Source organism: Bos indicus, chromosome 1 (genome assembly GCF_029378745.1).
Source record: "Bos indicus isolate NIAB-ARS_2022 breed Sahiwal x Tharparkar chromosome 1, NIAB-ARS_B.indTharparkar_mat_pri_1.0, whole genome shotgun sequence".
NCBI classification, from domain to species: domain Eukaryota; kingdom Metazoa; phylum Chordata; class Mammalia; order Artiodactyla; family Bovidae; genus Bos; species Bos indicus.
Window position 1 is genome coordinate 100,044,802 of NC_091760.1, and position 15,125 is coordinate 100,059,926.

Here is a 15,125-nt window from a genome sequence, read left to right on the forward strand (position 1 = left end):
AAGTCGTATCTGACTCTTTTAGTCCTATGGAATGTAGACTACTCAGCTCCTCTGTCCATGGAACTTCCCAAGCAAGAATACTGGTGTGGGTTGCCATTTCCTTCTCCAGGGGATCTTCCTGATCCAGGGATCAAACCAAGGTCTCCTGCATTGCAGATTCTTTACTGCTGAGCCACCAAGGGAGCTCCACCTTGGATCATAGCTAATAAGTGGCAGAGCTGAGATATGATCCAGGTAGTATGTATATCCTGATCTGCCTAAAATAGGGACGTGAAGGAAGGTGTCAGTAAGGAATCCTTTTTACTTCTTAAAACCAGCTTCATTTGTTTCACACTTCTGAGGCTATTCAGATGAAGATGGTATTTGATAGAGATTGATTTGGGGCAAGTTCCCTAATTTCTGAGCCTCGATTTTGGGATGCGGAAAATGGCAATAATAATGCCTACTTCACAGTATCATTGAGGAGATTAAATAAGGTTTCCAAATGTCTTAGGACAGTGCTATCATGCAGGAGGCATGAAATAAAGGGCAGATACTGTTAAAGTACATACTATATTGCAGCTATGTGTAACATTCACACTGAGTGTTTACCAAGTCCCAGTGCAGTGCAGTGCTAAGTCGCTTTAGTCATTTCTGATTTTTTGTGACCCTATGGACTGTAGCTCACCAGGCTCTTCTCTCTGTGGGGTTTTCCAGGCAAGAATACTGGAGTGGGTTTTCATTTCCTTCTCCAGAATATCTTCCCTACTTAGGGATCAGATCCACATCTCTTACATCTCCTCCATTGGCAGGAGAGTTTTTTACCATTAGCGCTAGTGCCACCATGTCCTGGGCACTGTGCAAATTCTTTTTTACTTAGAATCTCATTTAATCATCCCTGTGATAATCTCACACAGTCCTATGAGATAGGTATTATTATCTCTGTTCCACAGAAGAACTAACTGAAGTTCAACAACACTAAGCTGCTGCTAAGTCACTTCAGTCGTGTCCAACTCTGTGCGACCCCATAGACGGTAGCCCACCAGGCTCCCCTGTCCCTGGGATTCTCCAGGCAAAAACACTGGAGTGGGTTGCCATTTCCTTCTCCAACGCATGAAAGTGAAAAGTGAAAGTGAAGTCGCTTAGTCGTGCCCGACTTAGTGACCCCATGGACTGCAGCCTACCAAGCAACTTGCCCTAATCACACAGCTCGTAGGTGGCAGAATAAAGGTATGAGCTGAGATCTTCCTGACTGAAAAGTCCCCCCACTACTAATCACCATAATTCCAACAATGGCTTCTTTAGAAACAGACAAACAAGCTACAGGAAGATCTTACATTTCACCCACTGGTTTTAAAAATAAAAAGCCACAACACTGCTTTTTTTAAAACCATAAGGCATGGCTGTTTTTGTAAAGGCATTTGATGTAATCTTATATTTGCAACTTTCTATTATATCTGAATAAATTAAAGAGGTATATGGAGGGCAGAAACACTGGAGATTATGTGAAGCAAGTGTTAGAAAAGAACAAATATATATTACATATAAGGACATTTGTAAAAAAAATTATGTGTAAGAATCAATCAAACCCTTTGTAGAAAAATCTAATAAAAGCATTCATGTTAAAGAACAAAATCAGATGGCTTATGCACTGGTTTTCTTTTAAGGCATGGAACTGAAGTGCTTTATTAGTAGACAAGCATTTCAAAGTAGCAGGATGGTTTCTCATTACAAAATAGAGAACCACTTATCCTTTGATTTCTAGCACTCTGATCACAAATGAAAAATCTGAGACTACAAAGGTCAGAGTGGAAAGAAACTACAGCCAGTCCATCTGCATTCCAAATAGAGATTTGATTCTGATGTTAGAAAAATCTTTTTATACCTAAACTCTATCAGTAAAAACAGAAAAGTAAAAATATATAATGAAGATGGCAATTTCATTAGAATCAGGTTTTAGAAATCCTACTTAGAGAAAAGTATGTATAAAGATAGATTAACAAAAGATAAATACTAGGACTTAGAAATAAACAACAGTAATAATAGATAATACTTACATGATCGTTACTTTAGGGCAGGCATTATTCCACAGTGCTTTTAAATATTTTACATATATTATGCATATATAAATAATATATATTTTACATAGTAGCCAAATTATATTTTCTAACATGGATAAATTGGAAGAATATTTGGCAATCCCATTTAAATCTTAGAGATGTATGTATGACTTTGTATAAACCTTGTGGTATTTCACTGGATTTGGTAATATCACATAGAGATAGAAATCTTACCCTCTTCTGAACAGATTCTTGTATTTTGGATAAAAATGTAATTTCAATTCAGCATCTGATTCCTGTAGGATTTATTGTTCAGGGGAAAAAAAATAACAATACAAAAGTAATTGCCTCTTCCACTCTCCCCCAACTCCCAAATACCCTATGCCTCTTAAGGAAAGCATTTTAAATAAATTTGTATAAAACCTGATATAATAGAAAGTAAATACCTGTCAGATAGGACCAGAATGTGGGCAAATTCAGAAATACTAAGTTCAATTCTTAGAGTAATGTCTTCATATGAAAAAAAACAAACAAACAAGCAAGCTATATGAGCCCTTTAAGACAGACACTTGAGTAAAGCTGGAACACAACTATCAGAAAATTTTTACCTTTGCTAAAATTAAAGTCACATAAATCATTACCCTAATCATTACCCTCAATGAACATTTGCTGGGTCCTAAAGCTGTAAAATGGAAGGGTGGATGGTTCCCATTGATTATTACTGACACACTGGCATTTGAAAACAGTCAATCTCTTAAAAAAGGAAACCCAATTTATCTTATGTAGCTATTTAGCCTCCCAATCTATGCATTAGCCATGCAGAAGGAGAATTGGTAGTACTTCTGGCAAAATGGATACATGGTAATTAACTGTGCCTAGTTTAGTAACAGGCATTAATATGAGCAAGCAAGCAAGCTAAACTATTTCATAATTGAAGAGTATCTCTTAGAAAATGAAAATTTAATTTTCTTCTGCTGCCGCATTCAATTTCTCAGTGGACAGGACCTGGAGGCCACATTTTCTAGTGAATACAGTTGAATTACAATATATGATACTTATTAAGCATTCATTTAGAATTCTTTTAAAATACCAAATAACTTTTCATCCTCATAGAATTAAACATTTGAGGAAATGCTACAGCTAATTCATAGAATTTAGTAAAAGATGCATTAATTCTGTACTGAATTTCTGATATCATCAAAAAGAATTCCTTATAAAATACAAGGGAAAATACAAAATTAATGATAAAAGGTCAGTAGATAAGAGTTTAAATCAGATTTAGTTATTTAAAGATTAATATTGAAAAGTAAATGGTTCCTTTAGAGTTAAGATACATTGTTCATATATTAAATGGTTATTGTTCAGTTGTGCCCTACACTTTTGCAACCCCATGGACTATAGCCTGCCAAGTTCCTCTGTCTATGGGATTTCCCAGACAACAATTCTGGAGTGGGTTACCATTTCCTTCTCCAGGGGATCTTCGCAACCCAGTTAATGAACCTATGTCTTCTGCATTGGCAGGCAGATTCTTTACCAATGAGCCATCAGGGAAGCCCTCATGTACTAAATAATAGACGTAAATGATCACCTATTATAAAAACCCTTGGTTTTGTTTGTTAGATATTCATTGACTATCTCTCCTTGAGAACAGAAATCTTTCTACATAAATGTATTATCATGGGAAATTATACAAGTTAAGTACATTAGCCAGAAAGAAGTAAAACTGGGGTTATGTTTACCTTAACTTTCATATGTAGACTAAGAAATATATGGCTATATATTATGAATATACAACTTCAAAATAAAGTGCACATATAGTTCTAGCTAAAAATGTATATAGTTTCAAACAGTCTTTCATTAACATAAACAAACATCAGCTAAAGTTTTGGAAAAATAAGTATTAATATAAAATGTGACTTTCAAATGATAATTCCTATTGTTATTAAAGGAATAAATATGAACTAGTTAATGAGTTTTAGTATTCTTGCCTGGAGAATCCCATGGACAGAGGAATCTGATGGGGTGGGGCGCATTGAAAAGAGTTGGACATGACTGAAGAGACTTAGCATGCATGCGTGAACAATGAACTTTAGTAATTCAATTTTAATACTAATATCTTATTTATCATCCTTCAGTATTCATATTAATCATGTTTTTAAAATTTTCTAATGAGGTGGATGAAACTGGAGCCTATTATACAGAGTGAAGTAAGCCAGAAGGAAAAACATCAATACAGTATACTAACGCATATATATGGAATTTAGAAAGATGATAACAATAACCCTGTGTACGAGACAGCAAAAGAGACACTGATGTATGGAACAGTCTTATGGACTCTGTGGGAGAGGGAGAGGGTGGGAAGATTTGGGAGAATGGCATTGAAACATGTAAAATATCATGTATGAAATGAGATGCCAGTCCAGGTTCAATGCACGATACTGGATGCTTGGGGCTGGTGCACTGGGATGACCCAGAGGGATGGTATGGGGAGGGAGGAGGGAGGAGGGTTCAGGATGGGGAGCACATGTATACCTGTGATGGATTCATTTTGATATTTGGCAAAACTAATACAATTATGTAAAGTTTAAAAATAAAATAAAATTAAAAAAAAATAAAATAAAATTTTCTTAATATGGAATGAATATTGGAACTGTATTCCACATACACACTTGTACATGCTTATTGGCTGTTTATCTGTGTCTTGTTTTCTAGCCTAGAATTTACACATTATGTTTATAAATTTGTTGTTTGTGTTTACTGGTCTAGCTTCCCTATTAGGTTTTAAGGTATTCAGGGCAGAATAATATCTTCAGTTGGATTTGATTTTTGCAAACACTTATTGTGTTTCTAGGATGGGAGAGAGAACTGACTTTAAAAGAATCGACAGAAAAAAAATCAAGACCTACAAAAAATTTAATTCTGCTTGGGGTGGTAATTTGGGACTTCCCAGGTGGCACTAGTGGTAAAGAACCCACCTGCCAATGCAAGAGACAGTAAGAGACGTGGGTTCAATCCTTGGGTCGGGAAGACCCCCTGGAGGAGGGCATGGCAACCCACTCCAGTATTCTGCTTGGACAATCCCATGGACAGAGGAGCCTGGTGACCTACAGTCCACAGGGTCACAGAGAGTTGGACATGACTGAAGTGACTTGGCAAACATGCACAGTAACATAAATGCATTGTCATAACAGGGAGGTGCATACATGAGGCAAAGGGAGGATCATCTGCTCCATCACCTGGTTCTAGAAGAATTGGTGCCAGAGTTGTAACCTGAAGGCCAAGTAAACAATACCTGGCCAAGACTCCAAGAGGGCATTTTAGGTTAATGCAAAAATGTACATAGAGACCTAGAGGCATAAAAGGGCAGGTGACTGTGGTATAAGTACAAGCACACAGACAGTACCGACTACAAAGGATTTGATACGGTGAGTGGTCAGAGAAAGGGTTGAGGAAGTGGATGGTAGTCAGAATATCTAGGCCCTGCATAGCTTTTATTCTTTCAGTCACAGGGAAAATTTTAAGCTTCTTCCTGCTTATTTATGACTGCACTTAACACCTAAAACACTACTTGTTTGCACTTCCAACAAAATAGAAAGTTATTTTCCCCCAGCTATTATCAACTTCAAATATTAATGAACTACCAGAAGACTGTCAATGCAAATGATATTCAGAGACAATCTATTGAAAAATCTTCTAAAATTAAGCTAAGGATATTGACTCATATCTGAAACTTGGTCTTGATAAGTGGTACTGAATAAATAAATGAGTCAGCCTGTGTCTCTGGGCAGAACTGAGTGAGTGTGAAAGAATATTTTTTAAAAAGACGAAGAAGGAGGAGAAGGAAAAGGAGGAAGAGAAGAGCAACACAAGACAAAATTCAAAAGCAGTGACAAGAGTTCCTTTGAGTCAGAAGCCTCATTGATACCCTCTGCCCAAGCTTTCAGAGGGAGTTATACAGGAGTCTCTCACCTGGGCAGGTACACTTCCACCTTTTGTTTCTTTACAGAGTTTGCCCACTCTTCAATCAGCTGTGCTTTAACCAATGGCTCCAGTGTGGCCAGTGGAACTTCCTGTCTGGACAATACCAGCATCATACTTATCGAATCTCCCTCATATGGTATTTCCAGGACTTGGTAGATGCCACCAGCTTCATTGGAGCCATCACTAAATTCCCCTAAAAAAGGACAGAAAGGAGAAAAAAGGCCTCCATCAAGGCTTGAATAAAACGTTTATATTTGTTATAACTTTCTTCCAAAGTTATGTATAGAATATAAAAAATTCAGGCATCTGAGAAGAAGACAATTTATTTTAAAGTAGGCCCTGAAATTGTGATTCCTCAGTCCTACCAAATTAATTTTAGGATCTCCAGAACTGTTTCACATGTGTCATAGCATGTTCTCTAGACTTAACATTTTATTTTTAAGGGACATACCTCAAATGAATATATTTTAGGGATATCATTAAAAAAATGAAAAGTCATGATTAGAAAAATAAAGCTCTGGATCCATGTTGGATGTGAATCACATTTACCAATATCCACCTGATTTCTAAGAAGGGAAAAACTGACCATGTAATACCCCATACTCTCGCTCAGTCATGTCCAACTCTTTCTGACTCCATAGATTCTAGCCCGCCAGGCTCCTCTGTCCATAAAATTCTCCAGGCAAGAAAACTGGAATGGGTTGCCATTCACTTCTCCCGAGGATCTTCCCAACCCAGGGATAGTCCACCAGGAAAGCCTACTCTATTATTACCACAGCTAAAAGTTTTGAGGCCAAGGTAGCACAGCCAACATGAAATTTAGAGCATTTATGGTGACTAAAATCTCCAAAGTAGATAATTAGGTAATTGGCTTAGTGTTCCATGAATTTAGCTAAATTGACCAGGCTTTCATTAATAATAATAATAATAAAGTCTTTAAAATAAATAACCCTGCAACTAGTTTTAAAAAATGTAATGTTTTTGTTCTGAATATTTTCATTTAACTGATATCCTTTAGACGCCACATTAAATATTTTGGTTCTCAAATAAATGGATATTTTCCTTTCATATTTTGACTGTTAATTTAATTAACTGTGATTATAATGTTACTTTTATAATGTACCTTTGCATAGAATAAAATATTTGTTCTAATATATATTTAGCTTACTTATATTTCTGCTTAAGACAATAAATTATCACAGTTCAGCATGGTATATAGAGAGGATTAGCACCCTAAAATTCTGAAAAGTCCAACAAAATATCCCTGAAAATAATGCCAAAGATGCTGACTTGTATCACAAATTATAGACTCTCAGTAAGTGAAACTATGAATAATTATGCCTGACCATGCATATTTATGGGCTTCCCAAGTGGCACAGTGGTAAACAATCTGCCCACCAGTGCAGCAGATGCAAGAGATATGGGTTCAATCCCTGGGTCAGGACGATCCCCTGGAGTGGAAATGGCAACCCACTCTAGTATTCTGGCATGGGAAATCCCGTGAACAGAGGAGCCTGGTGGGCTAGAGTTCATGGGGTCTCAAAGAGTCAGACATGACTGAGTGACCGAGCACACACACACACACACACACACACACACACACACACACACACATACATACATAAGTCTGAAAGCAAAATTTTAAAAGAATGCTTATAGTTCAAAAAGTGATGGGGTGTACAAACCAAGACCTGGGTAGAACATATGGTTCACTGAAAACTACCCCAAAGTGAATGGCTTTCTGGAGGAACTCAGAACATTCTTATACAAGGTCAGATATTTTCACATGAATAAAGTCACTCTGTATGTGTAATCAACTTTATAAACTAAACATATTGGAAAACTGTCACAACATATAATATTCACTCAGGATCTAATCAAAAGTCTTTGAAAATAGGGCCAAGAAAATTGAATTGTAGCCCAAATCAGATTGACAAGAAATCTGAATAACAAATATTTCATGTTTTTTCTTAGAAATTTGTTGATGTGCTCTAAGAAGAGAGAAAAAAAGCCAAAATGTCTTACCATAATAAAATTCTCCTTGTTGGTACATCATTGGAATTTGGACTTCACTTTCATCATCTTTAGTGAAGGAAAAAGTTCTGGTATTTTCAGGTCTGAATTGTGACTTCCAGCTCCCCTTGAAATAGACAGCATTGATGAGGGCCAGATGAGTGACAGCATCAAAATCCCTTGGGGATACCAAATCCTTCAACAGACCTATTCAGGAAAAGACAAATGGATGAAAATTCATATTAAATCAAAAGATGAAAGAATATCAAAAGATTGTCAAACTATCATCTGACAGAGTGATTAAGAACTTTATACCATTGTAATATTTACAATAAAAATTAAAAGTACCTAATGACATTAAAAGACACTTACTCCTTGGAAGGAAAGTTATGACCAACCTAGATAGCATATTCAAAAGCAGAGACATTACTTTGCCAACAAAGGTCCATCTAGTCAAGGCTACGGTTTTTCCAGTGGTCATGTATGGATGTGAGAGTTGGACTGTGAAGAAAGCTGAGGGCTGAAGAACTGATGCTTTTGAACTGTGGTGTTGGAGAAGACTCTTGAGAGTCCCTTGGACTGCAAGGAGATCCAACTGGTCCATCCTAAAGATCAGTCCTGAGTGTTCTTTGGAAGGAATGATGCTAAAGCTGAAACTCCAATACTTTGGTCACCTCATGTGAAGAGTTGACTCACTGGAAAAGACTCTGATGCTGGGAGGGATTGGGGGCAGGAGGAGAAGGGGACGACAGAGGATGGCTGGATGGCATCACCGACTTGATGGACGTGAGTTTGAGTGAACTCCGGGAGTTAGTGATGGACAGGGAGGCCTGGCATGCTGCGATTCATGGGGTTGCAAAGAGTCTGACATGACTGAGCGACTGAACTGAACTGAACTTTTAAAGGAAAAAATGTTATACACACACACACACACTTACAGACTAAGGGGATCTAAAACACCCACACCATCTAAAATAACACTAGTAGTATTCTGACATTTTCACAAACTACAGAACCACATACAACAGAATCTCAGGCTTCACTACTTCCTAGTTGCAATGATAAACGTAAAACTCAACACAGAGTGTGCATGTGCTCAGTAGCTCAGTCGTGTCTGACTCTGTGACCCTGTGGACTATAGCCTGCCATGCTCCTCTGTCCATAGAATTTTTCAGACAAAAATACTGGAGTGGGTTGCCATTCCCTTTTCTGGGGAATCTTCCCAACCCATGGATAGAACCTAGTCTCCTGCATTGGCAGGCAGATTCTTTACCACTGAGCTACCTGGAAAGCCCCCCAACACAGAATAAGCATTCAACAAACATTTCTAAGTATACTCTTGTACAATGTATGTAATTTAAATGTCATCCAATTCAAATGGTTTCCCCATGTACATTGGATATCTTTTTACCAAATGCAACAACTGCTTCTGAGTAAGTGAAAACAGATGTGTAAAAGCCAATTTAACTCATGATATCTTATTTCTCATCATTTAAATGTTCCTATCTAAATCTATTGTGAAAGACATTGGGACTTTGGTGATGGCTGAAATTGTTTAAGGGGAGTTTGGAATTAAACAGCTTTCAATAATTCAGTCTGATGCAGGTGAATTATTATTCGTAACTTACTCTTTGAATGTTAAAACACAATTGTGTTTCTTTTATGTTACATTTTAATCTCATAGTTAGAAACCATAGAGCCAATATTTGCTTGGCACTCTCTCATTTTATTAGTCAGCACTTCTTTTTTTTTTTTTAAGTCAGCATTTTGGGGATTATGGGACAAAGAGTATGTGATCAGGGTCTTTTGTTGTTGCTGTTCCAGCATTAAATGTATTAAGACTAATATTATTTTTGGAGTCTTGACAACATGAGTTAATTAATTTAATGAACAGCCAAAGTAATCTACTTTCAGTTTGGTCTTATTTTTTTTTAATTCCAATTTCAATTATTTTTTGGTAAAATTGGAAAATAAAATGATAACATATGAAACATTTGGAGAGTTCGAATACATTTGGATAATAAGATTTAGAAGTAAAAATTAAAACAAATGCATCTTTTTCTAATCCCTCTCCATTTATTTGGCTTAAAATGGGCTTCTCTTTTTAAAAGGAATCCTGTATAATTTTTTGATTACCAGTTAAGTTCTGTGGTTTAAAAGTCAACAAATATTTTTAAACTCTCTTATTCTATTTTAATCACACTGTTAAGAGAGTCACCAACTGTCATTCTAAATAGTATCTAACTTATGAAATAGTCAGCTGTAGTAAAATTCCATACAGTAATAAAATTACTGTTCAGATGAAACTCACCAACTGGGGACACACATCTCATATTAATTTATCAGTGCCAATATTCTATATATGTCAAAAGACTTAACATCTTTCTCTAATGTTTATTCATGAACAAGGTTTCTAAAATCAGTTGTAATCTATAAAAAATAATTAGTAGATACTCAACTAAATGCAATCTAACATTCAACATGTAAAAGGAACAAAGGGACAAATAATGTCAGAAGGAAAAGAAAGTTCAAACTAAGCTATTAGAGAAAGAAAGGAGCCAAATAACTTACTGTTTGTGTTATTCTCCACCCACTTATTGATATAGTTGGCCACAGCTACATTTTGACTGAAGTCCACATGATTGACTTCTGCATTAAAGTACTTTTTTATCATTTGCAAAAACTCTTCACTGATATGAAATCCATTTTGCACAAAGAGGGAATTGGCAATTTTCATCACATACTGGCTCTCTTCAGCAGTTACCATGTGAGAAAGATCCTTCAAGAAGGAAAATTCTTCACCTGCAAAATGACAAAGGATGTTAGTGGAACAAACACAGTGAAAGATTCTGAAGAGTGGAAGAGCATGAAAATATAGCAAGGAGGATTAAGAGAACAGGCCCAAAGAAAAAGCACTTGCTTCTTCCCCACACTGACATGGTGTGGAAGTTGCAAGATTTGTGCTATTTCTAGATGTTCAAATTAACTTTTGCAGTTTTATTACTGATATTATTTTTATTTTTTATTGATTATCTATCTATAAAGTAGAGATATTTGGATTGTTTTCTTTCAAAGTACTTAGGTTACTTTAAGTTAGTCTTATAATTATCAGAAATATATATTAATTTTTATTATCTAGTTTAAAAATCAAAATATTCCTTTAAATTTTACTTTCAGTAAACTTTTTAACTTTATAAATAGAAAATCCAGTCAAAATTGTATTAATTCTCAAGTTTTTAATGAGTTAATTCATATGTATATTGGAAATATTAAATAGAAATTTTACATCATAGCAAAGTGATTACAATATACATTTTGGCTAGAAATTTTCTCCAATACAAGATTTTCATGATAGTATTATACAACATTCCAAAAAAATTCATGGTTTCTAGTTGAATAATGAAGATACAGTTGATTTTAAATAAAAATTTCTGATATTTAGAGAATTTTTTCTTTAAAGCACTCCTAACAGTTGTAATTTCTCATTTATTTATGTGATAATTGATTAATTTATGCCTCTCTCTCTAAATTGGAAACGCCATCAGAGCAAGAACCATGTTTGCCTTTGTTAATCACAGTGAAGTTTATTTAAATAACAATAATAATAATAATAAAGATATCATTTCCTTAGATTAACTCAGCCAGGGATGCAGCTAAGAAAAAGAACTTTCTTGAGTTTCCTAATGCTTGTCTTCCTCATACCATCTTAGTGAGACCACTTTCTTACCCTGTTTAAATACTGCTGCCTCAGATATAGACAACACAATTGAGTTGAGAACTAAAGTCAAACTATTTTGAGAAATCAAACCTAAGCACACTTACCATTTTTCAGGCTGTCATATCCCATTGAGTGACGGATTTCTTTCAGCGTAGACCCTTGGGCCCCAAGTTCCAACATTCCCATTGCAAGGGTGACACTCAGTGGAGAGAAGAGAATATTTTCATCCTCCCCAGTGGCTCGAAGATGATTATACATATTCACTGACAACTCAGCAATGGTTTCATCAGTGAAAGTGGTCCCTAAAGCCAAACTTTGCAGAACCAGCAAAGAGAAGAGTCCAAGAAAAGCCATGCTGGAATAATCTCAAGCCTGGAGAACAATAATTTACATATTAATTACTACCTCAGAGAAATGGAACCATAAAATAATAATAAAAATAATTTCCTGGAAAAGCTGTAAAGCAAACCAAAATTTTTAAACACATGCAGTGTTATTGTCTCTATAACAAAAGCTCATTAAGGGATTTGTTGGAAGATCCTATTAATCAATTAATAGTCAAATGAGCAAGTAATGCTGCTGATTTCTGAGGATACTCCCCGGAACAAGATAGCCCTGGTCCCATCTTCATGAGGTTAAGTATATATAGATACATATTTAACAATGTGTGGTGAGGCTAATATATCAGTTTTCACAGCCTCATCATATATGAGGCTTCTTTGGTTGCTCAGATGGTAAAGAATCTGCCTGCAATGCAAGAGACCCAGATTTGATCTCAGGGTTGGGAAGACCTCCTGGAGAAGGAAATGGCAACCCACCCCAGTATTGCTGCCTGGAGAATTCCATGGACAGAGGAGCCTGGCTGGCTACAGTCCATGGGGTCACAGAGTCAGACACGACTGAGCGACTACCACTTCCATCATATATATTTTGGTCATGACTTTGAAACAGTTTATTCTAGCTAACACTAAACTATGTAGGCCCAGGACAATCCAAGTGAAAACCAAAAAATATTCACAGGGTTTAAGATCAGTTACTGAAGTTAGGCATTTTCAAATGCCCCTTTACCCCTTTACTACAGTTTGATGGCACAGACAGTAAAAAATCTGCCTGCAATGCAGCAGACCTGGGTTCAGTCCCTGGATTGGGAAGATCCCCTGGAGAAGGGAATGGCTACCCACTCCAGTATTCTTGCCTGGAGAATCCCCATGGACAGAGAACCCTGGAGGGCTACTGGGGCTACTACTCCCCCTGGCAGTCCATGGGGTCACAAAGAATCAGACACGACTGAGCGACTACCATTTTCACATGAAGTTAATACACCACCTGGGTTACCAACTAGAGGGGAGATATCAGACACACACCTGCCAGGAGCCCCAGTTTACTCAGCCCAAGCTGCTGAACCCACAGGAAGTGGTAACCCTGAGAAAAAGCAGATGTGGCAGATCCTGTGTGGTTTTCCTTACACATCAGTTCCTAGGAGGCTGCTGTCCTAGGTGCCTGTCTCTGTGCAGGGAGGAGCCACGCTCCAGCAATACTATCCTTTCATACTCAGGCTTATAGGACTATTTCAGCTCACCAGTAAACTAGTGATTCTATTTAAATAACTATTCAAAATATCAAGCTCATCTGGTCCTTGAACCATTTTCTCTTGGGAAGAGAAAGCAGTGTTACCACCCAGATATCTTAGAATGATATTCCTGCCTCTTGGCAACTAGTGTTCCACATGCCCTCTCTCCCCACAAAGAGCCTAACTGGCACACACTGGAAACAGGATTCCCTCTCTCCTAGTATTCTGACACTTTGTCACTGTAGGCATCTGGAAGCTAAACTATTCAAACAATGAAGTAGCTTCCTTGTTCTTGATACTTTTTAAAAAACAAATTATCATTAAAACAACAAGTAAAGTGGTAGTGAGCAAACATATTTGGAAAATTGTATTTTAATTAGTATGATGCAAAACAGTCCCCATTACTCAGTTAACAGAGTGAATACACATTTAATCTAAGAGCAGCATGCTTCTGACAGGTTTTTGAGTCAGAATGCTTTAACCAGTCCTGTAATATTTCTGATCAATTTCAGAGAACTTTGCCTAGTCACTTTGCAAATCCTTCACATTTTAGGGTTAAGTTTCAGGTATCAGTTTTTTGTCTGAGAAGTTCCAAACTCCCCCACCCCCACATCCATCCCCCCACACACTTCGTGTGTGTGTGTGTGTGTGTGTGTGTGTGTGTGTGCGCTTAGTCCAGTCTGACTCTTTGTGACCCCAAGGACTGTAGCCTGCCAGGCTCCTCTGTCCATGGAATTCTCCAGGCAAGAATATTGGAGGGAGTTGCTTTGCCTTCCTCCAGGGGATCTTCCCAAACCAGGGATAAGAACCCGGGTATCCTACATTGCAGGCAGATCCTTTACTGTCTGAGCCACCCGGGAACCTCATGAATACTGGAGTAGGTAGCCTATCCCTTCTCCAGGGTATTGTCCCAGCACAGGAACTGAACCAGAGTCTTCTGCATTGCAGACAGATTCTTTACCAGCTGAGCTACCAGGGAAGCCCACACATTTTGCAATAAGGTTTGAATAATTTTTGCCTGTTTAGGAAGATAACGTTTAGCCGATATGTAAATATGAACTCTCACAACCCATGCGGTGAGGAGGCCGAGAATAGCTACTGGTGGGAGATGAAGTGCATGGTTGCAGAACAGAGTCTGCAGTGGAAACAGCATCCAGACAGAAGCCAGATGCCAGGGCACAGCTGCCCTGTTGGTCCACAGACTTCAGCCACCATAGAGGCTGCTGTGGCATTCTCTTTTCCTCTGTCCTCTCCAGGGAAAATCAAAGTAGAAGATATGAGTTTTCTCTCTAGTTTCAGATGGAACAAATTTAGCATATACTATCGTAAGCTGAAAGAGAACTTAAAACATATCTAGTATTTAATACTGAAGATGTAATGGTATTTAGGGAAAGTCTGAAATCCAAATGGGGTTCAAAAGCTCATGCTCTTCATCATGTCACCGTACTGCTTACTATCTGATGTGCCATCTTCACTTTACCTAGCAAAGACACATTGTTTTCATTTAATGTTATCTAGTATAAGACCAAGAAATTAAAGTCACTATATGGTAGTAGTATCTGTCATTCAGTAACACAACTATTGGGAAATGACTGCGTTTCACATGGAAAAGAAATGCAAAAAAGCAAAATGGCTGTCTGGGGAGGCCTTACAAATAGCTGTGAAAAGAAGAGAAGTGAAAAGCAAAGGAGAAAGGAAAGATATAAGCATCTGAATGCAGAGTTCCAAAGACTAGCAAGGAGAGATAAGAAAGCCTTCCTCAGTGATAAATGCAAAGAAATAGAGGAAAACAACAGAATGGGAA

At 37.2% G+C, this 15,125-nt stretch overlaps 1 protein-coding gene across 3 annotated transcripts in view; it reads right to left on the bottom strand.

Annotated features, from left to right (window-relative positions):
• SERPINI1 (serpin family I member 1) overlaps nucleotides 1-15,125 on the bottom strand; it is an 83,145-nt gene that overhangs the window by 19,043 nt on the left and 48,977 nt on the right. For all 3 annotated transcript variants that reach the window (XM_019959902.2, XM_019959904.2, XM_019959909.2), the window contains exons 2-5: nucleotides 11,856-12,123; nucleotides 10,605-10,835; nucleotides 8,046-8,240; nucleotides 6,009-6,213 (exon numbers count right to left, since the gene is read on the bottom strand). In XM_019959902.2, the coding sequence (XP_019815461.2) occupies nucleotides 6,009-6,213; nucleotides 8,046-8,240; nucleotides 10,605-10,835; nucleotides 11,856-12,105 (881 nt within the window). In that variant the 5' untranslated portion in view covers nucleotides 12,106-12,123. The remainder of the gene's footprint in view (nucleotides 1-6,008; nucleotides 6,214-8,045; nucleotides 8,241-10,604; nucleotides 10,836-11,855; nucleotides 12,124-15,125) is intronic.